The following is a 27,268-nucleotide window of genomic DNA, read 5'->3' as shown; positions in this document are numbered from 1 at the left end:
CTCTACCTCCTTCACCGAGTCTAGGAAATATTCGATGCGAAGATGCCCATTGAATGATGGAAGGTCGATCTTCATCCGATATTCATGAGATTCCTCCCTGTCGTAATCCTGACATCTGGGTTGCTCTCCATAAGCATCCCGATAGCCGGCGCTTTCATAAACATTCCCCATATAGCTAGCACCACCATGCTCATAGCCTCTGAAGCCTGCACCCCCACGACTGGCGCCTCTACATAATCCAACCCTTCGATATACCGCAACATCCCATTCGAACATTCATTCAGCAAAGTCTTCATCATCACTAAGATCGTCGTAGGTTGGTGGTCAGTTTACGGGTGCAGGTTGTTGGTGATGAACGGGCCTTACTCGGATCCTATCATCATCATGGGCATCATTATCCCTGTGATTACAATTAAGACCCATCTGCATGCCTTTCATCATCTCTTGCAACTGGCATAACGACTGCTGCATTGTCTACTAGAACTCCTAGAATTCGGTTCTCAAAGGAACCTCCCTGTCACAAGTGGCATCATTAACGGGATTGTCACCGTTGCGCTGATTGACCATGATCAGGATTAAGCTTGCTCTAATACCAATTGACGTAGCGGAAGATTAAGTAACCACAATCAAAAGCGTCTACGTCTTATGACCAAAAGATAAAACAAGCCCACAAGCTAAAAGAAAGATAAAACTTCATAGAGTAGTTAAGAGAAAATTTTATAATTTCATAATAATTCAATTGAGTGAGTTTTACATTATGAACTAGCCTATTTATAGAAGATAAATACTTGCAATAAAGTAAAACCTACTTCTAGTAGTAAAAGTAAATCTAATTTTAATAGGAAAAGTAAACATAATCTTCGTAGAGAAAGAAAAATAAATCTTAATTATAAAATTAAATAAATAAATAAAGCTTTTTAGCCTTTAGTGGGGTGGGGACCACATGCTGCATCACCATGTGAGCCAAAAAAAAAACGTATCTTTCAATATTGTTGGTTCCCACTTAAGACTTGATAATTCAAGTCATTCACAACAATGTCCACCTTGATTTGAATTCCATCAAGTTCACAATGCAGATTTTCTCATGACGTCTCATCCAACAACCACAAAGGCAATCACAAGCTACAAACAACAATCAAGTCCAAGTAAGTCTTGAACTTGAGAACCAAAACCTGAGCTCTAACACCACTTGTTGTGCACAGAACTAAATTTAGGATCCTAATTCCCAAAGAAGCAGAAAAGAGCATAATAGAAATAAATCAATCACACAAGATACCAAAATTTAAGTGGTTCGGTTTAACAAACCTACATCCACTAGCAAAGATGATCAAAACTTAAAAGAGTAGGGAAAAAACCACTCAAAACTTAAAGCCCCAATATACAAAATCTCACTCTCACACAAAATTAAAAAAAAAAAAAAAAAAAATACAAAAAGAGAGAAAAACAATATAAAATAGACTATTTTTTTCTCTAAGTGCCTGTATGGCACAAACACCGTGAGAATCCCAACGTCGGTGAGAATCAAAAGACTAATCTTGATGCTTCTTTTATAAGCCACAACGTCGGTTTATTATAAAGACTCAAAGTCCAAGTTAGAAAAGTAACAAGACCGAGTACTACTCTAGGCAAACTAAATCAAAGGCAGTTGGGAGATATAATACCACGTGAACCAAAAAACTTATCTTTTAATATTGTTGGGTCTCACTTGAGGGCTTAAATTCAAATCATTCACAACATAAGCGATAATTATTAATTATATTTCAGTCTTTTAGAATTATTTTTATGTTTGATTATTTAGGGACAACTATGATCTTTCTCTTCACTATTTATTATTCTCTCTTCTTAAATTTTATTTTCAATCTTCAATTTAACTATCATACCCTGTTAAAATAATTTTAATTCTGATCGGCATCACTGCCATCATTAAATTTATTGTGAATCCTGTAGTCAAATATCATCCAATCACTCACGAATCGGATTCATGGTCGTTGTCTTGCTACCTAGGGAACTTCAACATCAGTTGCTTCAAATTTTCCAATTTGGTGGCCAGCATGATTCCTCTTGTGAATGTTGACAAATTGTCATTCAGGATAGGAACGGATTGCGATGCAGAACGACACTGAAGCTCATCCTCGGGAAACTTGACGATTTTTCTCTGCTTACGCATGTGCAACCGGCCAGTTAGTCCTCTAGGCAGTCACTCTTTTTGTTTGCTCAGAAAAAAATAAAAAATTTATATCACTCTTTTTGTTTTGTGTTTTTTCTGGCTGCTTTGTTGTATGAATTGGACTCAGTTTTAGTTATTTTAATAAATAAGTTAATCATAAATACAAAATTTATGCTTAATTATTAAAGAATATATACTCGTAAAAACTTAGCATCTATGAATATCTCTTATAAACCAATATGAGACTAGGGGTGTCACAAACTCACTCTTTAATCTCTGACGTCCTCATCAGGCTCACGTCATTTGTTGCTGACAATACAACATGACATTATGAAGTGATTATGATACCATATTACCATTCATTATGACCTAGAAAAAATACGCTAATTAACCATATATGCATTATTACTCTAAAATAATTAGTTAGTTTAAAGTTTTTCTTTCATCACTTACAAAACCAAATCTCACATTCGCCTGTACTTGGCGGCAGACTTTGGAAAGTGTGGATTAAATGAGAGTCAACACTCGAGGGAGGAAGATCCAAGTCCCTTTGAACAAATTTTTACTTGTACCTGTTGTCGTGCAGTGGGGCTGGACCTTTGTCAGTTTGCGTATATAGAGGGTTTCCCTCTTGGTTGGGATTGGGCTGGGAAACGCGTTTTCAAACCATCCATTTGTTTGAATTCATGGTGTCTATCTCAAATTTTTTAGATTTTTTTATAATTTTAATTGAACTCCTTTTTTTTAGATTATAAGCATCCTATGCTTGAAATGATAGAAAATTTCAATTAAATTAGTTAGCAGCGTGCTTTACCCGTAATGGTAAGCCATAGAAGAAAAATCAACTGTATATTTGCTTGATGTCTTCCATCTTGTTCTTGTGCATATTCTTGTTGTGTTTCTGTAGTGTGGATTATTGCTATGCTACAGATACTTTAAAGCATGGCGAGAGGATTACTAACGATGGAGGAACCCTTGTCTCCAGTGGAGGAAAGTTTGAACTGGGTTTCTTTAACCCGATCAAAAGCTCTAGCCCGACTAGCCACAAAAAGTTCGTTGGGATATGGTACAAACATGATCAACAAACAGTTGTGTGGGTTGCCAACCGAGACAGCCAACTTAACGGTTCCACTGGAACTTTTGGAATTGCAGAGGATGGCAACCTTAAGGTATGGGATAGTACTGGAAACGTTTATTGGAGTACAGGTGTTGAGAATTCTTCATCTACAAATCGAACTGTGAAGCTCATGGATTCTGGAAACCTGGTCTTAAGGGAAGATCAGTTGGCGACCAATCTGTGGGAGAGCTTCCAAAATCCAACTGATACATTTCTTCCAGGTATGAAGATGGATGATAACTTGAGATTGACTTCGTGGATAGGTGATGGTGACCCGAGAACGGGGCAGTTCACTTTTAAGCAAGATCTAGAAGGAGAGGGCTACTACGCTATCTTAAAAAAGCATGGCGATTATTGGAGAAGTCGGATTTCAGGTAACTTCTTGAGAACAGATGAAATGCCCTATGTCATAGCCTACTTGTTATCAAATTTCAGCAAGAGCGTGAATCATACCAATTACACAGGCTTAGTGATGAATTATACGGATTATAGTCAGGGAAGGTTAGTGATGAAATATAACGGGGAATTACAGTATCTGAACTGGGATGTGGACCAGGGAATTTGGTCTTTGATATGGAAGGGGCCGGAAGACCAATGTCGAATTTACAATGCTTGTGGGAAATTCGGTAGCTGCAATATTAACAATAGGTTGGTCTGCAAATGTTTGCCTGGGTTCCAGCCTACTAACCTTAAGAATTGGGATTCTGGAGATTTTTTGGGTGGGTGCACCAGAAAGTCGACATCATCTGACAAGAGCGACATGTTCTTGAGCTTAAAGATGATGAAAGTGAGCGACCCAGACTCGAATTTTCTGGCAAAAAATGAAACAGAATGCAGAAATGAGTGCCTTAACAAAAGCCAGTGCCAGGCTTATTCATATGATGGGGAAGCTCAAAACAGCAACCTAAGAAGTGATAGTACACAAACGATGTTTCCTGCTAGGACCAACATCTGCAACATTTGGTTTGGGGATCTAAGTAATCTTCAAGAGGAGTACACAAACGGTGGTCGTGACCTCTCTGTCCGCGTGGCAAAATCTGTTATAGGTACTCCTTTCACGTATTGGAATTAAGTATTTGAATTTGATCCATAGATACAGAGCTGGCTAATTTAGTAAAGGTATTTATGTTAAAAAGGAAATGAGAAACCACCTCTGCTTAATCATAGCATTAGTCTTTCTTTTTAAGCTTATCTTATAATGCTAGATAGCTTCATACTATTCCAAATTTTATACCTTAATTTGCAGAACCAACGGTTAGTAATTGTGAGCCTTGTGGGACAAACGTGGTCCCCTATCCGCTGAGCACTGGACCAAATTGCGGTGACCCCATGTACTTCAGTTTCTACTGCAACAGTTCCACTCGCCAGGTTAGCTTCAAGACACCTAGTGGCACCTATCGTGTCGATAGTATCAATCCAAGTACAGCAACATTTGTCATCAAAGTCAACGATGCAGAAAATCCTGAAGCTAGAAGTCCAAGAGGAACTCTGCTGCTCAATTACACACTGCCATTTAATACGCCAGGCCGGTTTACTGCTAATGAAGTAGAGATTAGTTGGGAGCCACCACTGGAGCCAACCTGTACTTTACTCACAAACTGCAAGGGCTGGCCAAATTCAACTTGCGAAATAACAAGAGATGGAGAAAGGAGGTGCCTTTGCAAGCAAAACTTCCGATGGAATGGTTCCACTGTAACTTGTACTCGAGGTTAGGATGCTAATTAAACATATATGTATCTCAAGAAGATTAAGATTGCTCTGTTTTTTAAGAAAGAACCAGACCAGTGCAATGGTTTGCTAAGGAGGATTCAGTGTTAGGATGGCTAATTAAACATATATATATACCTCAAGAAGATTAAGATTGCTCTGTTTTTCAAGAAAGAGCCAGACCAGTGCAATGGTTTGCTAAGGAGGATTCAGTGTTAGGACAATTTTTTCATGATCAACTGAGCACGTATCTAGCTTTCGGAAAGTTTTCTTGTACTTCATGTATAATCAACTCTAGTTTTACGTAGAAATGGGGAGGTGTTTAATTCCTAGAATTTTCAAAATCATCTTAAGCAATATCATGATCACCTTCCCCTGATAATAGATCTTATAATTGCAAAAATGATTCTGAACAAATGAACAATATATCTATTGAATTTTATTTATTATCATTTTGATTTAGTCGTTGATATAACGGGTGTCCTGTTTCTTTCTTGTAGAAGGTAATCTTTCTCAGTGGTTAAAAGAGCCTTCAAAAAGAAAGAAACGTTTGCTTCTGAGTGTTGTGGTACCTCTTATAAGTGTGTTTGCTCTCACATGTACCATTACTTCTATATATGTATGGAGAAGAAAGATTGCCAAGGAAGAAGGTAAAGGCCTCGCTTTTCATAATGCACACAATGCACAATCTGAGGTTTTGTCTCTTTGAATCAAAATAAAACTATTTATCCTTACAAATCATTATCATGTAACTAATATATATGACTGTCTTCTTGGCTTAGAGATTAGAAGAAGTGATGAAAGAAATCGAGCACTTCGTACTTTAGATAGTGAAAGACATCTCAAAGACTTAATGGGATCAGGTGAGTTTAGAGAAGAAGATGAGAGAGGCATAGATGTACCCTTTTTTCATTTAGAAAGCATTCTAGCAGCCACAGATAGCTTCTCGGATACAAATAAGCTCGGAGAAGGGGGCTATGGACCTGTTTACAAGGTGATTTCAACAGCATTAATTAATTCATATTTAATTTTCATCTAAACTAGTTTCTGGTTAGTGGTAACAATGTGAGTATCGTGACTTTGGTCCTAGGGCACATTTCCAGGAGGTCAAGAAATTGCAATAAAGAGGCTCTCAAGTGTCTCAAGACAAGGCTTACAAGAATTTAAAAATGAGGTGGTGTTGATTGCAAAACTGCAACACAGGAATCTTGTTAGGCTTCGAGGATATTGCATAAAAGGAGATGAAAAAATTTTACTCTACGAGTACATGCCCAACAAAAGCTTAGACTCATTTATATTTGGTTAGTTTCTAAACCAAAGTTTTAATATCCTATAGTGCTTGATAAACTTTATCTTGTTTGAGTAAAAGCCGATTTATTATGGATGCTAAAATTGTTCTTGTGAATAACAAATGGAAAACTTGCAAGATCAAAAGCTAAGTATGTCTTTGGATTGGGAGATGCGCCTCAAAATCATTCTGGGAATAGCTCGTGGGCTTGCTTATCTTCATCATGACTCGAGATTGAGGATCATCCATAGAGACCTAAAAACTAGCAACATTCTTCTAGATGAGGACATGACTTCCAAGATATCCGATTTTGGCTTGGCAAGGATGATTGAAGACAAGGAAACTAGAGCAAACACAACTAGAGTAGTTGGAACTTAGTAAGTTTTTGGTAGACAATGCAATTGTGAAAGTTGGCTCCATCCTAACACTATTTAGACAAAAAATTTACAAGTGTCTAACTTATCCACTTATAAACATTATAATGCAGTGGTTATATGTCTCCAGAGTACGCAATAAAAGGAATTTTTTCAGTCAAATCCGATGTTTTTAGCTTCGGAGTGGTTTTACTTGAGATTATAAGTGGAAAAAAGAATACAGAATTTCATCAATCAGAACTTGCCATGAGCCTTATTAGTTATGTAAGTGTGTTTCAGTTTTTGGAGTCATTAATTTCTTTGGTCATTTTATACTGATTGTATCTTATAAAAACTTTGATTTTAAAACTGTCTCAGGCATGGAGATTGTGGGTAGAAGACAAGGTGTTGGATTTAATAGACGAGACTCTACGTGAAGTTTGCAGTCCAGATCAGTTTGTGAAGTACGTAAATGTTGGACTCTTATGCGTACAAGAAGACCCAAATGACCGCCCAACCATGTCAACTGTTGTTACCATGCTTGACAGCGAATCTGCAACTATTCCAACTCCTAAACGGACAGCTTTTGTTCCAACTCCGAGAGGCTTTTCTAGCACAACTACTTCTTCTAGTGGACCAGACACATATACAGGATCAACTGGTAGTTTAGCAGGAAGATGATCGATAGTGCATGATACCAATGCAAATTCTGGTGAGGTTGTCCTTTACTAGACTAGCTTACAAAGGTTCTAGTGGACTACACATTGGTTTCTATAAATATGAAGGTTCCATTAGCCCTTAACCCAAATCAAACTTTTCTCCCAATATCAATATCTACTCCTTTTTCTTGTAAGATTTGGTGTTGATTGTAGTTTCTTATACTATTCTGTTTCAGTCATTATGAAGTAGCCTATATGTAAGATTTGAATATATATTCCTTTACTTGAAACTTATGTATGGAAACTGTACTTAGTGATGACTGTAATTTATTTTTCTTTTGCTATTCTTCTTTTCCGAGTTCAAGTTTGAATATAATCTCTTTTGATTTAAGTGTAATATTTTTCTTTTCTTTTTTTTCTTTCTCCTTTTTCTTTTTTTATCTTTTTATCTTGAGTGGGCGGAAGATTTGTTATTCACATCCAAGAATCAAGTCAAGTGAAGTTGAGCGGAGTTGGCTTCCTAGGCTTTTAACTAAATCAAGTTCCTAAATCCTCCTAAAGCGGTAGTAAAGCTTGCATTTACACTTCCACCCTTTATTATTCCGGTGTAACGTCAATAGTTGCCTGTTTGATTCCTTTCGCTTGAGTCTTATGTTTAGTTTGCTAAACTTGGCTAAGATCGTACCCTATTAGTAAACACTCACCATAAGGAAGGGCGGAGGACTATTTTCGAGTATCTTTACATAGTTATCAAGTTTACGAGTACGTTCGCTCTCTCTCTCTTAAAGAAATTTTACTTTTACCTTTTACTTTTTACCTTTATCCTTTTACCCTTGTCAACATAAGCGTCAGAGATTTCCCCCCGCTGTCATCCCCTCCAAGTTTTCGATTATCCTTACTCTTTGTAGGCACCCCTCTGTTAGAATTTGATTGTGCTATCAAAATTGCATCCTCGTTTGCTATCAAATGGAGGCCCAAAATCAATCAGACCACCAAACTTAAGACCCAACTTTTCCTTTCATAAATCAGCAAACATCCAGTAAATTAAAAATAAAACTACTTTCAACTAAAAAGAACACCCCAATGGGAGATATAAAACAAAGACCCAGTATAAATCAACCAAGAATGATTCAATATCTACCAATTTAACCAATGGGTAAGCAAAAAAGGGAGCTATAATCTCATTAGTATCATTCAAAACCGAATTTGGAGCAACCCAAATACTGTAGAGAAAACTTTTTGGTATACAACCTAAGCTCTGAAATATTATAGGGATTTAGGCCAAATCATTCGGTAGTATAATCGAAAATCGTCCATACATACTATGTTACTAACTTATAAATTTTCCTCAACAATCAGTCAAGAAAGTCCCTCAAAAAAAAAAAAGAAAGAAAACATGAAAGGGGGCTTCCGGGTAAGGGGAAAATCCACGAGAAGAGAAACCAGAGAGAGGGAATTTGGGCTTATACCTTGCGTGGCAACCATGAAACATCTTCCATTTTAGTCCACCTGCTTCAGCTTTAGCTTCCCAGAATAATTAAGTAAAAGCGAATGGTTAATTGTGACAATCTCATCAGTGTAATCCTACAAGATTTCTGCCGAGGTGTAAAAATTTTCCCATTTTGTCAACATTCTCTTTACAAATCAGAATATCTTATCAAGATTTTAGCTACTTTCTATTGATAAAAAATTTTTTAGTACCTCAACATTCTTTCCAAAATTTCCAATAGGGCCATTTTATTCCATTTTTTTTAAGGCAATTTCCCCTAGCTAGTAGCTACTTTAGAAAATCAAGCTTAAATGGGTCCAAAATCTATTTTTCCAAGTTCATTGACAAATCCCCACCTGATCTCTAATTAATTTTTCCCAAATCGTCTTCTCTATGATAACTGCTTTTGGTAATTATTGTAACTGTATTTGCTGATGATTGTAATTTCTTTTTCTTTTGTTATTCTTATCTTTCCGGATCAAGTTTGAATATAATCTCTTCTAATTCAAGCCTAATATTTTTCTTTTACTTTCTCTCTATTTTGAGTGGGTTGAAGATTTGAGTAGTCTTATTCACAAGCAAAGAATCAAGTCGAGCCGGGGTTGGCTGCATAGGTTTTTGACTAAGGGCCTGTTTGGGATTGCGTTTGAGGGGCCTAAAAGTGTTTTTTAACACTCAAAAAATCCGTTTGAAGAAAAAAGTAGTTGTTTGATAAAAAAATTAAAAATATTTTTAACGGTTCAAAAAGCCTAAAAATTACTAAAACGTATTTTTGACAAAAGCTTAATAATGAAGCTTTTGTCCAAAAGCGATTTTTGACTTAAAACCTCTATTTCTCAAATGCAGTCCCAAACAGGCTCTAAGAGTCTGTTTGAGATTGCGTTTAAGAAATATAGTTTTTAAATCAAAAAGCGTTTTTTGACAAAAGCTTAAAAATGAAGTTTTTGCCAAAAGTGTGTTTTGACTATTGTTGGGCTTTTTGGACCCTTAAAACACTTTCAATTTCTTTTATCAAATGGGTATTTTTTTTTTTCAAACCAATTTTTTGAGTGTTAAACGTATTTTTAGGCCTCTCAAACGCACATCCAAGCAGCCCTAAATCAAGTGTCTTATTCATCAATTAAATCCTAAAGACTATTTATATTTCCACCTTCTATTATTCCAGTGTAACATTACAATGCCAATCATAGTTGCTTGCTTGATTCCTTTTGCTTGATTGTACCCTATTAGTAGACACTCAAACATAAGGAAGGATTGACAAACAATTTTCAGGTATCTACAAATAACTATCGAGCTTATCATAAACTTCCTCTCCCTTACAGAAATTTTTACCTTTTCCTTGCTTGATCGTACCCTGTTAGCTAGTACTCGTTTTTGAAATACATTCATTGTGAGAATTTGCTTGTGTGAATAACTGCTTCATCAATTTATCAGTGTTTGTATACACAAATCGATAAATTATCAGAGTACGTTGCAAAGTATACGCCGCCGATGATTTTAGTATTACCAGTGTATATAAATAAACAGTAACATTTCTTGTTTTTGATGACCGAATACTAGCATATTATCGTTTTGTGTAGACGCAAGTAAAAACCAATATTTTAGAGCATGTTTGAGAATATATTAAAGAGTTTAAAAAATACTTTTATTACATAAAAAGCTGTGTAAAACAAAAATGGGTCTGTTTAGTAAAAAAAAAAAAACTCAAAAAGTACTTCTTTTATAGAAGGTTAAAAATGGCCAAAATACAAATTTCGAAAAAAAATGTTAAAAAGAAGCTGTTTTTAAAAAGTTATTCCATAATATAGAAGTTGATCTATTTCTCAACACAATCTCACACAAGCTCTTAGAGCTTGTTTGAGATTTCGTTATATATTTATAAAGTATTTTTAGTATTTAAAAAATTGTGACAAAAAAAAAAAAGAAAGGCCTAACATGTTTGAGATTTCGTTGTATATTTATAAAATATAAAAAAAATAAAAAATAATAATAATAAATAAATTTAAAAAATAAAAAATAAAAAAAAAAAAAAAAAAAAAAAAGGCTAACATGTTTGATAAAAAATTTGAAAGTATTATTTTGACTTTTTTTTTCTTTAAAAATTGCCTAAACAGTTTAAAAATAAAGTTTTTTTTTTTCATAAAAAAACTATTTTTAACTTTAAAGCTAAAAAAAAATAAAAACCAATCCAAACGAAGTGAAAAACCAAAAGCACAGACTAATGGGCCTTAGATAGAAGATTAGAAGTCAAGTGAGGCTACAAAGTAGCATTTTGTTTCTAGGGGTAGAACCAAGTTGGGCCTTGAGGGACCCTGGACCCACCAAAGCTGAAGGTGGTCCCAAAAAAAAAAAATTAAATTATAAAATTCCTATAAAATTTAATTTTTACCCTCCAAATTATTTTTTTTTAGAATTTTACTCCCAAACACAAATCTCTAGGTCTGCCCCTCCATACCACCTTGTTCTACGGATATCAATTATTGAAATAGGATAGGATCTCACTTTACAGTTGTATATTGAGTTGAATGCTGATTAAGATTGGTTCCTGTTACAATGTTGAATCAACTTTGAACTTTGTCTACATTTAATACCTCAATTAACCAATAATTGATTAGCTTCTGCTTGTTTCTTTCAGGATTTAGACTCAGATGTAAGGAGCCTGGAGTCCTTTAGAGTAAAATACATCAATCTTTACAATTCTAGGAATTTTGATCAGTTGGAAAATCTTCATCAGCTCAACTCAACTAATAAAATTAAGTACACTTTTCACCCTTTCCCACCACCACCACCTAGGCATCTTTGTGTAGCACAATAGCATCATATAGAAACAAAGTCAATGACGACCAACCAAAATATGGTTCTTACAAGGAAGTTCCTAAGCAACCGAAATTTTGAGTGCTAATTAACCAAATGAAGAATACATTTACATCAAATGTATTAATAATGCTATAAGTCTTTTTAGAATCCTCCTATAATCATCTCAAATGTGATGTGGCTTTTCAAATTACTGTTGAATTTAAGATGTAATTTATTGACTTTTGATTTATTAATGATTTTAAAAGTCACATCACATTTAAAATGACTTTAAGAGAACTCTAAAAAGATTTATAGTATTACTCCAAATATATATGATCCCAATAAGATGCAGACAAACAAAGAAATAGCAGGGTAATTGGGACCAAAATCCCCTCTGGAATGAATTTGGAACGTTGATTTTTATCCAACGGTTCAAAACATTTCACTACATAATAATAATATACTATTATTTATGTTTAGAAAATAAATCAAAATCAAAATAATAATAAAGTGCCACCCCATTTTGCCCCCAAGCGGTAGCGGGCCAACCCTGTTGAGAGCTAAAAGATAGTTCGATCACCCCCGACAGCTAAAAAATTTCAACTTTTTTAATTTAGCCCTTAAGATGACTGTACCACCACTAAATGCCGGTTGAGGTTGGCTTCGGCCACCCCATAGGCAGATTGGGGTGGCCGAAGACACCGCATGGCCAAACCCATTTTATTCTACACCATTGTAGAATACCTTCAACAATGCCGGTTGAGGTTGCCTTCTTCTATCCCTGTTTTCCATTTCCACCTCTTCTGGAGCCTTCGATTATTCAGATGCTCTCACAAAGAGCCTTCTCTACTTCGAATCTCAACACTCCGGGAGGATGCCGTACAACCAAAGAGTCTCCTGGCGTGACCATTCCGGCCTCACCGATGGCCTAGAACAAGGAGTAATTAATTAGTCCATACCCTCTAAACCCATTTGCCCAGATTTATGGGACATGACAATGCCCACAATCTTAGACTATCTTTGATGTTAATCTCACTGTTCAAAGCAGGAATCTTTATCTGACCCTCTCATGCAATAATGCAAGACTGGTCCAACACTGAGAATCTGATCTGAAAAAACAATATCCTACAATTACCCCGATCAGGTTCCCCTCGAATTCATGAGGGGATTTGAGAACCTCAAATTCCCAATTTGGACGGTTGATTTTTATCCTTGGACCAGTCTTGCATTATTGATGTTAATCTCTTTTATTTTCTCTCATGTCTCACAATTCTATCTTGTCTCTCCTCTCATGTATATAATATAATTAAAAAAATAAATATTTTAATGATATAAAAAATGATGAATGGAAGTTATTGTGGTGTATTTTAACATAAAAAAAATACAAAGTAATTTAAATCCTTAAATATAAGGAAAATAACAAAAAACCTATTGAGAATGCTCTAAGAAAATATATCTGAAGAGCAAGCCTGGTCATAAATTTACGAAAAGTACATCTGCACTACAAACAAAATCTATAGGATAGATTTATGTCGCTGTCCTTGTAAGTTATTTTGTAGTTATTCCTTTAAGCATATATAGTAAATAAAGTGATTAGTGTATTCATTATTTAGAGAATAAGTTATATTTATTATTATTTTTCACTCACTTTTTTCTTTTTACTCTCTCTCATCCTCTGACTTTAAGATAAAAAATTGTACTTTTTCGATAGATATTTTGCCTACATCTACGGGAAATGCTCTTTAACTCTCTCTTGGTCAGATTTGCTATAATCCTGCCCAAGGAGCTCCTCTCTAGTCTCTATACTATCTTTACAAATTGCTCCAGCAAAACCCATCGTCAAAACCCAATTTCAAGCCGAGAGCTCGAGGCCGGTCGGATTGACTCGGAAGACCAAGGTTCTCTGTTTCGCCATATTTGATGATTTTCTTCAAGATCACGTTTCAAGCATTCAACTAATTTGCATTAAATTAGTTACCTGCATCCATGCTTTATTCGTTATGGTAAGCCAAAGAAGAAAAATCAACTGTACTATATTGTTGTACATACTCTTGTTGTATTCCTGTCGTGTGGATTTCTATGTCACAGGCCAAGATACATTAAAGCGTGGAGAGTGGATTACTGACAATAAAACCCTTGTCTCCAGTAGTGAAAGGTTTGAATTGGGATTCTTTAACGCTACGGGAAGCTCTAGCTCCAAAAGCTATGTCGGGATATGGTACAAATGGGATCAACAAACAGTTGTATGGGTTGCCAACCGAGACAAACCTGTCCTCAACGGTTCCACGGGAGTTTCTTTTGGAATTACAAACGATGGCAAGTTTCAGATATGGGATATTAAAACTAGACACGTTTATTGGAGTGTAGACGATGAGAGTTCTCGGTCTACATATCGATCTGTGACGCTCATGGATTCTGGAAACCTGGTCTTAAGGGGTGATCAGCTGGGGACGAGTCTGTGGGAGAGCTTCAGAAATCCAACTGATACAGTTCTTCCAGGTATGAAGATGGATAAAGAGCTGACATTGACTTCATGGATAGGTGATGGTGACCCAGAAAGTGGGGATTTCACGTTTCAGCAATATCAAGAAGAAGAGGGCAAATACGTTATCTCAAAAAAGACAGGCGATTATTGGAGAAGTTGGATGTCAGGCAACTTCTTCAGCTCAGGTGAAAGGCCCAGTTTCCCCGATGCCGTAGCCAACTTATTATCAAATAAAAGCAACTGCTTCAGGCGTACCGCGTATGTGATCAGGTGTTCGCAGGATTCAAGTATCAGAAGGTTGGTGTTGAATTATGCGGGGGAATTACAGTATCTGAACTGGAATGCGGAAAAGGGAAATTGGGATTTGATATGGAGGGAGCCGGAAGACGAATGTAGCATTTACAATGCTTGTGGGAAATTCGGCGTCTGCAATATTAACAATAGGGTGGTATGCAAATGTTTGCCTGGCTTCCAGCCTACTAACCCGAAGCACTGGGATTCTGGAGATTTTTTGGGTGGGTGCACTAGAAATTCGACATCATCTGACAACAGCGACATGTTCTTGAGCTTACAGATGATGAAAGTGGGCAAACCAGACTTTAATTCCAAGGTAGAAAATGAAACAGAATGCAGAAAAGAGTACTGCCTTGAGAACAGCCAGTGCCAGGCTTATTCATATGATACTACTGGGACCGACATCTGCTGGATTTGGAATTCGGATCTAAATAATCTTCAAGAAGAGTACACAAATGGTGGTCATAACATCTTTGTCCGAGTCGCAAAATCTGTTATAGGTACTCCTTTTACACATTAATTCAGTAGCTGAATTCCATCCATAGATACTGATCTGGCTAATTTAGTAAAGGCGTTTTGTTTTTTGCAAAATTAAAAATTCATCATTGATGTTAAAAAGGAAGTGATAAGCCACCTTTGCTGGTATCCTAGATCTAAAATCTATCTTTTTACCCTCAAAATCCATAGTTCTGTTTAATTCTGTTGGTCAGTTTAAAAAATTAACTTTGTTTGTGGATGGAGGACTTAGATGGAGGAGTCCCATATTAGAAAAAGAAAAAAAAAAAAAAAAAAAAAAAAAGGAGAGAATTAAGATGGTATATATAAATCTCAACTCACACTAAGTTACTGCTTTAAAGCAACCAATAATTAAGTGTATGCACTTGTATTTACGCTCTAGTAGGATGAGAGACAAATTAATAATTTCTTAAAGAAAGCAACACACTTTACGAGAACATTTTAGTTTCCTATTTTCTATTTTTGTTTTTGGATACAACAAGGGCTAAGGCTCATTTTTTAATGTTTAATTATGATTCAAAATTTTATACTTTTGTAGAACCTACTGCTAGGAATTGTGAGCCTTGTGGCACAAACCTGATCCCCTATCCGCTGAGCACTGGAACAAATTGTGGTGACCCCATATACTTCAGTTTCTACTGCAACACCTCCTCAGGCCAGGTTAGGTTCAAGGCACCCAGTGGCACTTATCGTGTTGCTAATATTACTCCAAGTACACAAAAATTTGTCATCCAAATCAAACATGCAGAAAATATTTATGATAGAAATTTAGGAGGAAATCTGCAACTCAATCAATCATTGCCATTTAATGCGACCATTGGCAACTTTAGTTCTAAAGTTGAAGTAGAAATCAGTTGGGTGCCCCCGCAAGAGCCAACCTGTACTTCATTGACAGACTGCAAGGACTGGCCAAATTCAATTTGCAATATAACAAGAGATGGATACAAGAGGTGCCTTTGTAAACAAAACTTCCAATGGAATGGCTCCACTTTAAATTGTACTGAAGGTGAATTATATCTATTAAATTTTGTTTATTATCATTTTAATATAGCTATTGGAGCTTGTTCAATTTCACAAATATAATGAGTGTCCTGTTTCTTTCTTGTAAAGGTAATCTTCCTCGGGGATTAAAAGAGCCTTCAAAAAGAACGAAGCGGCTGCTTCTGAGTGTGGTGGTACCTCTAATTGTAGGTGTGTTTGCTCTCACATGTACCATTACTTCTGTATACGTATGGAGAAGTAAGATGGCCAAGGACGAAGGTAAAGGCCTCGCTTTTCATAATGCACAATGTGCACAATCTAAACTTTTGTCTCTTTGAATCCAAATAAAACTATTTATCCTTACAAATCATTATCATGTAACTAATATATGTGGTTGTCTTCTGAACTTAGAAATTAGAAGAAGTGACAGAACAAATCAAGCACTTCGTTCATTAGACAGTGAAAAACATGTCAAAGATTTAATAGAGTCAGGTCAATTTCGAGAAGAAGATGAGAAAGGCATAGATGTACCTTATTTTGATTTGGAAAGCATTCTAGCAGCTACAGATAGCTTCTCAGATGCAAACAAGCTTGGAGAGGGGGCCTATGGACCTGTTTACAAGGTAATTTGCACTAAATTAATTGGTATTTAATCCTTATGTAAACTAGTTTCTTGTTAGTGGTAATATGGGTAGTATGGTTTCTCAGGGCATATTTTCAGGAGGTCAAGAAATTGCAGTAAAGAGGCTCTCAAATGTCTCAGGACAAGGCTTACAGGAATTTAGAAATGAGGTGGTGTTGATTGGCAAACTTCAACATAGAAATCTTGTTAGACTTCGGGGATATTGCGTAAAAGGATATGAAAAGATTTTGCTCTATGAGTACATGCCCAACAAAAGCTTGGACTCATTTATATTTGGTTGGCCTCTAAACTGAATTCATAATCTCTTGCAATGCTTCATATATATATATGGTTTCAGTAGAAGTTCATTTATTACTATTGCTCAAAATATTGTTCTCTCGAATGGCAAATGGAAATCTTTCAAGATAAAACGCTAAGCATGTCTTTGGACTGGGAGATGCGCTTCAAAATCATTTTAGGAATTGCTCGTGGGCTTGTTTATCTTCATCATGACTCCAGATTGAGGATTATTCATAGAGATATGAAAACCAGTAACATTCTTTTAGACGAAGAAATGAACCCCAAAATATCCGACTTTGGCTTGGCAAGGATGATTGAAGGCAAAGAAACCGAGGCTAGCACAACCAAACTAGCTGGAACTTAGTAAGTTTATGGTAGGCACTAAATAGTGTAATTGCGAAAGTTGATTCAATCCTAACTTATCCACTGATAAACATTATAATGCAGTGGCTATATGTCTCCGGAGTACATACAAAATGGAATGTTTTCATTCAAATCCGATGTTTTTAGCTTTGGTGTGGTTCTACTTGAGATTATAAGTGGAAGAAAGAATGATGGCAACATGAGCCTTATAGGTTATGTAAGTGTATTTAGTTTTTGTAGTCATTAATTTCATTAGTAGGTTTATTGTCCATAAAAATTTTGATTTTAAAATTGTCTCAGGCTTGGAGATTGTTGGATGAAAACAAGGTGTTGAATTTAGTGGACCAGACTCTACGTAAAGATTGCAATGCAGACCAGTTAGTGAAGTGCGTAAATATTGGATTCTTATGCTTACAAGATGACCCAAATGACCGTCCCACCATGTTAAATGTTGTTACCATGCTTGACAGTGAAGCTGCACCAATTCCAACTCCAACACGACCATCTTTGGTTCCAGGGGCATGCCTTTCTAGCACAACTAGTTCTTCTACTAGACCGGACACAATTACAGAATCAACTAGTAGTTTCGGAGGAACATGATACCAATGCAAGTTTTCTTGAATCTGTCATCTCTTAATAAGAAGGTTTTAGCGTGGACAAACCATTGGTTTTATGAATAAGAAGGTTTTAGTAGCCCTTCACCGAAATGAAACTATTCTCCCAATATCTATTCATTTTCTTGAACCTTCTTTGTGGTATTTGTATTTGGTGATGATTGTAATTTCATTTTTCTATTTTGTTTTGGTCATTGTGAAGTAACCTACATGTAAGATTTGAATATCTATTCCTTTACTTGAAACTTCTCTATGGTAACTGTATTTGGTGATGATTGTAATTTTTTTTTTTTCTTTTGTTATTCTTTTATTTATTTATCTATTTTTTTTGTGTGTGTTCAAACTTCTCTATGATAACTGTATTTGGTGATGATTGTAATTTCTTTTTCTTTTGTTATTCTTTTTTTTTTTTCGGTTCAAGTTTGAATATAATCTCTTCTCATTCAAGAACAGTTTTTATTTTTCTCTTTTACTATATTTTTTATTTTATTTTGAGTGGGTGGGAGATTTGAGTAGTGTTACTTATTGGAACAGATAAATCACAAACAATTGATTGTGATAAAAATAATGACAAAGGAACTTTGCTCAAACAGAAACTCTTGCAGGAACAAGAACTGAAGTAAATTACTTCTCAAAAACAATTTAGGATTAGGTTTCTATCAGTTATTGATCTTGTAAACAAAACAATCTCTTATATTATTATAAATAAGAAACACTGCCATACGATTGAGTAGGCAGAAAACACAAAAACAATATTGTTTAATATGGTATCAGAGCCAGATAGGCTAACGCCAATTGTGCCAATTATTAGACATTAGATTACAATTTTTCTTCTTATTTTTCAGACTGATTTCATTTTGAGTTTGTTAAAAAAAAAAAAAAATCACGTTTCAACACATTGAAGTTATCTTCTCTCCCATCTCGCTGGCTGCTACTGAAGCTGCCCAGAGACACTACAGGCCTCATCTCAGCCGCAGATCCATCCTAAACGGATAGCTTTTGTTCCAACTCCGAGAGGCTTTTCTAGCACAACTACTTCTTCTAGTGGACCAGACACATATACAGGATCAACTGGTAGTTTAGCAGGAAGATGATCGATAGTGCATGATACCAATGCAAATTCTGGTGAGGTTGTCCTTTACTAGACTAGCTTACAACGGTTCTAATGGACTACACATTGGTTTCTATAAATATGAAGGTTCCATTAGCCCTTCACCCAAATCAAACTTTTCTCCCAATATCTACTCCTTTTTCTTGTAAGATTTGGTGTTGATTGTAGTTTCTTATACTATTCTGTTTCAGTCATTATGAAGTAGCCTATATGTAAGATTTGAAATTATATATATATATATATATATATATATATATACATATATTCCTTTACTTGAAACTTATGTATGGAAGCTGTACTTATTGATGACTGTAATTTATTTTTCTTTCGCTATTCTTCTTTTCCGAGTTCAAGTTTGAATATTCTCTTTTGATTTAAGTGTAATATTTTTCTTTTCTTTTTTTTTTCTTTCTCCTTTTTCATTTTTTATCTTTTTATCTTGAGTGGGCGGAAGATTTGTTATATATTCACATCCAAGAATCAAGTCAAGCGGAGTTGAGCGGAGCGGAGCAAGCTCTCCATAAAAAATTCTTTTCCACACTAGGGATATGTAATTTCCAAATCCGCTGCCACACTTCACTCTTGTACATATCCATAGAACAGCCAGCCTTGTATCTATCCTCCACTTCTTTAGCCAAATGATAGGCGCTCTTAACAGAAAAAAGCCCGTTTACCGTACCGCTCCAAATCAGCAAATCCGCTTGATTAGTACAACTAAGCGGAATTGATTTTATGGCTTGCACTTCATCCTCTCTAAAAATATTTGCCAAAAGATTACAATCCCACCAGCCCCTTTCCTTATCAATAAGCTCACATACCTTGGCATTTTCATACCCTTGTCGTGTAGGAGATTGGATAAAGAGGCTGTGCCGAGTGGGAACCCAACGATCTCCCCAAATGCGGACCTTCTCCCCATTTCCGATCCTCCAACACAATCCCTCTTTCAATAATGCCTACGAACTCCAAATACTCCTCCATGCATACGACGGTTTTGAACCAATATTCGCATCCAAAACCTCCTTTTTGGGAAAATATTTTGCCTTCATTATTTTTGCAACCAAGCTGTCCGGTGTTTTCCAGAGACGCCAATATTGCTTAGCCAAAAGTGCCTCGTTAAAACAAGAGAACTCTCTAAATCCCATTCCTCCCTTCTCTTTTTTGTCTCCTAATCGTTCCCAACTCATCCAGTGAACGCGGGACTCATTGCTTTTATGCCCCCACCAAAATTTCTGCATCATTGAATTTATATTGGAACATAATGCTTTCGGAAGCAAGAAGACACTCATGCTATATGTCGGTATAGCTTGCACCACTGCCTTCAAAAGAATTTCCTTCCCCGCCTGCGATAAAAATCTCAGCTTCCAATCTTTCAGTCGTTTTTCAATCCGGTCAATAATGGTCTTGAACTCCTTAGTTCGTGACTTCCCCACCAAAGCCGGGAGTCCCAAATAGGTATCAAACCTTTGAGACACCGGGATTGCAGCGATCTCAAGAATGGCTTTCTTCTCTTCAGTTGGTGTATTTCGACTAAAATAGATTGCAGTTTTGTTGACATTTAGCAATTGACCCGAAGCACGCTCATAGCATTTTAAGATAGAAGTCATTCGATGCCAATGTAAACAGTCAGCTCTACAAAACAATAAACTATCGTCAGCGAAAAAAAGATGGTTCAGTCGAGGTCCCTTTTTGGAGGTTGGGACTCCTCTGAAAGAGCCATCTCGATAAGCTTTTGCCAAAAGTGAGCTGAGAGCTTCCGCACATATAAGGAAAAGGTAAGGAGAGATTGGATCCCCTTGTCGTATTCCACGGGTAGGGGTAATTCGACCCATTGGGATACCATTTACCAAGACTGAAAAATGAGCTGTTCTCACACACATCATAATCAGATTAATCCACTTATGATCAAACCCCATCCTTCTCATTACTTCCTCCAAGAAACACCATTCCACCCTGTTGTAAGCTTTGCTCATATCAAGCTTAACTGCCATGAACCCCTTTTTCCCATACATTCGGGAATGCATGGTATGAAGAGTTTCATACGCAGCAAGAATGTTGTCCGTAATCAAGCGCCCCGGGATGAAGGCACTTTGATACGGTGATATGATATCTGGCAAAACCTCTTTGAGCCTATTAGCCAAAACCTTTGAGATAATTTTATATAAAACGTTACATAGGCTAATTGGGCGATAATCGGTAACACAAATAGGATTCTTAGACTTGGGAATGAGAGCAATGTAAGTAGAATTCAATTCTTTATTCAAAATGCCGGAATTTAAATAAAATAACACATCATTGCAAACCTCCGTTCCAACTAAAGCCCAATTCTTTTGGAAAAAACAGGCATTAAATCCATCCGAACCCGGAGCTTTAAGGGGCGCCATTTGATGGAGAGCGGTACAAACATCTTCAGCCGTGAAAGGCTTTAACAACCTGTCATTCATTTCATGAGTCACCCTTCTATGAATAGGCTCCAAACACTCCTCCAAACCAGACGGGTGCCCTGTAGAGAAAAGATGGCTGAAATAATCCACAAATGCATTGTCAATATCTTCTTGAGACTCCCATTTTTTTCCTTTCATATCACACACCATCCGGATTTTATTAGAATTCCGTCTTTGGCTTGCGCAAGCATGGAAATACTTAGTGTTTTTATCTCCATGCCGAAGCCAATCCACTCTCGCTCGCTGTTTCCATTGTATTTCCTCCACTCTCGCTCGCTGTTTCCATTGTATTTCCTCTTGTTCCATAAGCGATTCCACCTGCCCTTTTAATTTTTTCAGTTCTGCCAATTCATCCGGACCCTCCTTGGCTTGTAAAAAAGCCACTTGTTCACACAGATTTTTGATTTCTCTTTCTGGCCTCTTCTTTTTTTCCTGCCATTTTTTTAATTCAACTTGACACTTGCCCAATTTTCATCGAACACAGCCCTCTCCACCAGTCCGTGCTTCCTCGTTTTGCCATGCAGCCTTGACCACCTCAGTATATGTTGCATCTAGTACCCAATAAGCTTCATGCTTAAACTGACGAGGATTCCTGCCCAGCCGTTTATCTTCATGCAGCGTGGCAAATAATGGCAAATGGTCCGAACATATAGTTCCCTCCACCAAAATATCGGCTTTGGGAAAAATTGATCGCCACCCTTCATTCGCCACCACCCGATCTAGTCTTTCTTGTACAAAAGCTTCTCCATCCCGACCATTGTTCCACGTAAATTTGGGCCCCCTGTATCCCAAGTCCACCAAGTTGCAATCTGACAATGTGGATCGGAAGTCTTCCATAAGTCCCCTATTTCTGTCTTTGCCACCCCATTTTTCAGACAAATGTAGAATCTCGTTGAAATCCCCCAAGCAAAGCCAAGGTTCGGGAGACAAAGTTGCAAGATAACGTAGAAGACTCCATGCCTCTCTTCTTTTATTCGCCGCCGGATGGCCGTAGAAGCCCGTAAATTTCCAAACACCATCATTTGGATTTAAACAAACTTTGGCATTGATATGGCGGCAACTGTACTTGATTAGAACTTTGAACTTTGTCTACATTTAATACCTCAATTAACCAATAATTGATTAGCTTCTGCTTGTTTCTTTCAGGATTTAGACTCAGCTGTAGGAGCCTGGAGTCCTTTAGAGTAAAATACATCAATCTTTACAATTCTAGGAATTTTGATCAGTTGGAAAATCTTCATCAGCTCAACTCAACTAATAAAACTAAGTACACTTTTCACCCTTTCCCACCACCACCACCTAGGCATCTTTGTGTAGCACAATAGCATCATATAGAAACAAAGTCAATGACGACCAACCAAAATATGGTTCTTACAAGGAAGTTCCTAAGCAACCGAAATTTTGAGTGATAATTAACCAAATGAAGAATACATTTACATCAAATATATTAATAATGTTATAAGTCTTCTTAGAATCCTCCTATAATCATCTCAAATGTGATGTGGCTTTTCAAATTACTGTTGAATTTAAGATGTAATTTATTGGCTTTTGATTTATTAGTGATTTTAAAAGTCACATCACATTTGAAATGACTTTAAGAGAACTCTAAAAAGATTTATAGTATTACTCCATATATATATATATATATATGATCCCAATAAGATGCAGACAAACAAAGAAATAGCAGGGTAATTGGGACCAAAATCCCCTCAGAAATGAATTTGGAACGTTGATTTTTATCCAACGGTTCAAAACATTTCACTAAATAATAATAATATACTATTATTTATGTTTAAAAAAAAAATCAAAATAAAAATAATAATAAAGTGCCACCCCATTTTGCCCCCAAGCGGTAGCGGGCCAACCCTGTTGAGAGCTAAAAGATAGTTCGATCACCCCCGACAGCTAAAAAATTTCAACTTTATTAATTTAGCCCTTAAGATGACCGAACCACCACCAAATGCCGGTTGAGGTTGGCTTTGGCCACCCCATAGGCAGATTGGGGTGGCCGAAGACACCGCATGGCCAAACCCATTTTATTCTACACCATTGTAGAATACCTTCAACAATGCCGGTTGAGGTTGCCTTCTTCTATCCCTGTTTTCCATTTCCACCTCTTCTGGAGCCTTCGATTATTCAGATGCTCTCACAAAGAGCCTTCTCTACTTCGAATCTCAACGCTCCGGGAGCAGTGGCGGAGCCACGTTGCCCCTTGTGGGTGCCGTGGCACCCCCAAGGATTTTAATTTTTTTTTAACCCACGGCACCCTTCAAATAAAAAAAAAGAAAAAAAAAAATTTACAAAAAATTCTATTCTTTTTACCCTCAAAATTCTTTTTTGTTTTAACTCACGGCACCTTCAAAAAATTGTTTTAACCCACGGCACCCTCAAAAAATTCTAGACAATTTTTTTTTTTTTTTTTTTGTATTTTTATCTTTTTTATATAATGTCGACATGTTACATTTTTAATATATCAATTTAAGTACATATTTATGAACTTTTATAGATATTTTTTGTAATGTATATATTGTGTGAATTACTAAATTTTTAGGGTAAAGAAAATTTTTAAGACACAAAAAAAATTTTAATGTCACATCCAATACAAAATGATTGGCTCCACCACTGGTAGTGGAGGACTTCTTTCGTGCATGTACTTTTCATAGTCTTCTTTCGTGCATATCCTTTTCACAGGGGTAGTGGAGGACTTCTTTTTTAAAAGTCATGTCCAATACGATTATTGCAGTAAAAGATAATTTCAAGAAATGAGTGATAACAGGAGACCAATGCCACTCACGTTTATTCTATTCCCATACCAACACAACTTGTCAAACAAGGGAATGAAATGTGTGTATATAATTGGTTCACTTTCCGTTTGTTAAAGGCTTTAGAGGTTTTAGTGAAAATATATTTTTTTGACGGCAAAAAAAAAAAAAAATTTTTTGCGGAAAAATGAAAAAGTATGGATGTTTTGTACGAAAAAGTGAAAATTTTTTATTTTGTAATGATTTTTTTTTTAACAGTAATAAAAAGTGATTTGTGTAATATAAAAAGTAAGAATGTTGAGAAAATGAAAAAGTAAGATAATAGTATCAAGTCTCAAAGGCCTTTGCCAAACGAAAGCTAGGAGTTGTTTGTTATCAATTTGTGAAAAATAATAATAATAATTAGTATAAAAAAGTAAAAATAATGATATTAAAAAGTGAAAAATTTTGTTTTGTGATGATTTCTTTATTTGAATAGTAGTAAAAAATAAATGATATGATATAAAAAGTAAATCAGTGGCGGAGCCACGTTGCCCCTCACGGCACCCCCAAGGATTTTAATTTTATTTTAATTTTTAATTTTTTTAATTTTTGGTTTTAACCCACGGCACCCTCAAAATAAAAAATAAAGAAAAAAAAATCTTTTTACAAAAAATTCTATTCTTTTTACCCTCAAAATTCTTTTTTGTTTTAACTCACGGCACCTTCAAAAAATTGTTTTAACCCACGGCACCCTCAAAAAATTCTAGACAATTTTTTTTTTTTTTTTTTTTTTGTATTTTTATATTTTTGATATAATGTCGACATGTTACATTTTTAATATATTAATTTGAGCACATATTTATGAACTTTTATAGATATTTTTTGTAATACATATATTGTGTGAATTACCAAATTTTTAAGATAAAGAAAATTTGTAAGACGCAAAAAATATTTAGTGGCACCCCCAATATAAAATGGCTGGCTCCGCCACTGTCCGGGAGGATGCCGTACAACCAAAGAGTCTCCTGGCGTGACCATTCCGGCCTCACCGATGGCCTAGAACAAGGAGTAATTAATTAGTCCATACCCTCTAAACCCATTTGCCCAGATTTATGGGCCATGACAATGCCCACAATCTTAGACTATCTTTGATGTTAATCTCACTGTTCAAAGCAGGAATTCTCCAATTCATCAATGGATTCTCTGCCTTTCTCCTCTCAAAAACCTCCCAAGCTTCAGAAAGATAAGGCCTTGAAATTGCAGACTCATCAATTTCCTCTTCTTCCCCATCTTTCTTTCCGAATCTATGCAACCCAGGAAGGATTGAAGCCAAGCTTGAATTATTCCTATCTTCATCGAAGAAAACAAACCCCAAATCCATAAACCCTTTTAGCTCCTCAAATTCGAGGTCAGACAAGCTCTTGCTTTCGCTTCTTTCCCTTCTCATCTTCTTCTTGGATGACACTTCCAAATCTGTCGGCTTTGGTTGCTCTGCTTCTGATTCTGTCACCTCTTTTACTGAATGGATGGTGTGGAGTTTGGCCGGGAGGAGGACCGAGACCGGAGACAGAGCAGCAGAGTTGAAGCTTGTTTTGGAGCTCAATTGGCCACTCATGGGCCTGGTATGGAGGGTTGGCACGCGTGAAATCTCTGGTTTCGACGGTTAATTGTTTTTCGGCCCTTGGGGCAAAAGGATGCCTTCGGCCACCCAGACCTCAATTGGTCACTCATGGACCTGGTATGGAGGGTTGGCACGCGTGAAATTTCTGGTTTTGACGGTTCATTGTTTTTTCGGCCCTTGGGCCAAGGGGTGCCTTCCGCCAACCCAGACCGGCTGGTCTGAGGAGTAGTGGCGGATCCACATGGTACCTTTGGGGTGCCATGATTTAAAATTTTTTTTTTTTTTTAACCCACGGCACCCTATAAAAGAAAAAAAAAAAAATTACAATTTTACCTACAACTTTTCAGCACATATTTGTGAACTTTTATAGATATTTTTTGTGATGCATATATTGTGTGAATTACCAAATTTTTAGGGTGAAAAAATTTTTTAAGACACTAAAAGAATTTTAGCGGCACCTCCAATATTACATAGTTGGCTCCGCCACTGTCTGAAATAGCAGAAGCCATACGCCAACTCTTGATAGGGGTGGCCGGCCACTACTCAAAATAGGGATCAGCCATCTCATTTCTTTTTGGCTTTTTTATTATTTTTATTTTGATTTATTTTTAAACATATATAATAGTTTATTATTATATTTTAATTGAATGTTCTGGACCGTTCAACTGTCAAGAATTTGAGATTCTCAATTTTTCTTTTACTTTTTTATTAATTATTAATTATTTTTATTTTTATTTATTTTTTAAATATAAATAATAATTTATTATTATTTTTTAGTAAAATATTTTAGACCATCGGATAAAAATCAACCGTCCAAATTGAGAATTTGAGGTTCTCAAATCCCCTCATGAATTCGAGGGGAACCTGATCGGGGTAATTGTAGGATATTGTTTTTTCAGATCAGATTCTCAGTGTTGGACCAGTCTTGCATTATTGCATGAGAGGGTTAGATAAAATTTCAGCCAAACCGGTCTAATCTTTTTTCCTATTTTTGTTTTTTTTTTTTTTAATTTTCTTGAATACAGCCTAACGTGTCTCTTCAATCATATAATATTATATTACTCAAAAGAATAGAAAAGAATAAAGCCGCATTTCCATGTCTCTTCAATCTTATAATATTATATTACTCAAAAGAATGGAAAAGAATAAAGCCACATTTCCAATGCCAGTGGAGTAGGGGAACGATACAATTCTAACTTGAAATTAATTTAGGCCATTATTATGAATAAAAATATAATTTTTATTTTTTTAAAAAAATACTAATAAAAGGATCAAAATAAAAATTATTGTTTCAAAAAAATTTTAATTTTTTTTTTTAAAAAAAAATACCAAAAAAAATCAAAATATAAATGATTGCTTTAAAAACTTTTTTTTTATTTCTATTTTTTAAATTAAAAATAAGATAAAAATTGGTTATAAATTAAACAAAATAGGTGAGCCTTTTAACATTTTTACATGAGATAAGAGGGCTAGAGAAAATTTCAACCAAATCCGTCTAATATTTTTTCCTTTGTTTTGGCCCTTTTTGTGAATACAGCCAAACATGTCTCTTCAATCTTACAATATTATATTTCTCAAAAGATTGGAATGCCGGTGGAAA

The 27,268-nt window shown here is 35.8% G+C and overlaps 2 protein-coding genes across 2 annotated transcripts; one reads left to right on the top strand and one right to left on the bottom strand.

Moving 5' to 3' along the window:
• Positions 1-2,823: 2,823 nt before the first annotated feature.
• On the top strand, positions 2,824-18,002 carry LOC132181689 (uncharacterized). Its single transcript, XM_059594928.1, has 16 exons — positions 2,824-4,330; positions 4,531-4,992; positions 5,492-5,641; positions 5,774-5,985; positions 6,082-6,292; positions 6,419-6,656; positions 6,767-6,917; positions 7,011-7,309; positions 13,360-14,855; positions 15,410-15,877; positions 15,982-16,131; positions 16,264-16,475; positions 16,561-16,771; positions 16,900-17,137; positions 17,222-17,354; positions 17,438-18,002. Exons 1-16 carry the CDS (start codon positions 3,028-3,030, stop codon positions 17,735-17,737), a joined length of 6,234 nt encoding a protein of 2,077 aa, XP_059450911.1. The 5' UTR covers positions 2,824-3,027; the 3' UTR covers positions 17,738-18,002.
• A 7,050-nt stretch (positions 18,003-25,052) lies between these two features.
• On the bottom strand, positions 25,053-25,695 carry LOC132183415 (uncharacterized). The gene has a single exon (XM_059596845.1). The coding sequence runs from the start codon at positions 25,660-25,662 to the stop codon at positions 25,138-25,140; it is 525 nt and encodes a 174-aa protein (XP_059452828.1). The 5' UTR covers positions 25,663-25,695; the 3' UTR covers positions 25,053-25,137.
• Positions 25,696-27,268: the final 1,573 nt, after the last annotated feature.

This window comes from Corylus avellana, chromosome ca5 (genome assembly GCF_901000735.1).
Source record: "Corylus avellana chromosome ca5, CavTom2PMs-1.0".
Taxonomy (NCBI): domain Eukaryota; kingdom Viridiplantae; phylum Streptophyta; class Magnoliopsida; order Fagales; family Betulaceae; genus Corylus; species Corylus avellana.
This window is presented reverse-complemented; position numbering and strand designations above follow the sequence as displayed.

What these genes read in the sequence shown, in the direction of transcription:
- LOC132181689 (XM_059594928.1), top strand. Translation starts at nt 3,028, where the DNA reads ATGTCTTCCATCTTGTTCTTGTGCATATTCTTGTTGTGTTTCTGTAGT. An exon ending in TAAGATGGCCAAGGACGAAG is followed by an intron (nt 16,132 to 16,263) that starts GTAAAGGCCTCG and finishes TTCTGAACTTAG; the next exon opens with AAATTAGAAGAAGTGACAGA. An exon ending in CCTATGGACCTGTTTACAAG is followed by an intron (nt 16,476 to 16,560) that starts GTAATTTGCACT and finishes ATGGTTTCTCAG; the next exon opens with GGCATATTTTCAGGAGGTCA.
- LOC132183415 (XM_059596845.1), bottom strand. Translation starts at nt 25,662, where the DNA reads ATGAGTGGCCAATTGAGCTCCAAAACAAGCTTCAACTCTGCTGCTCTG.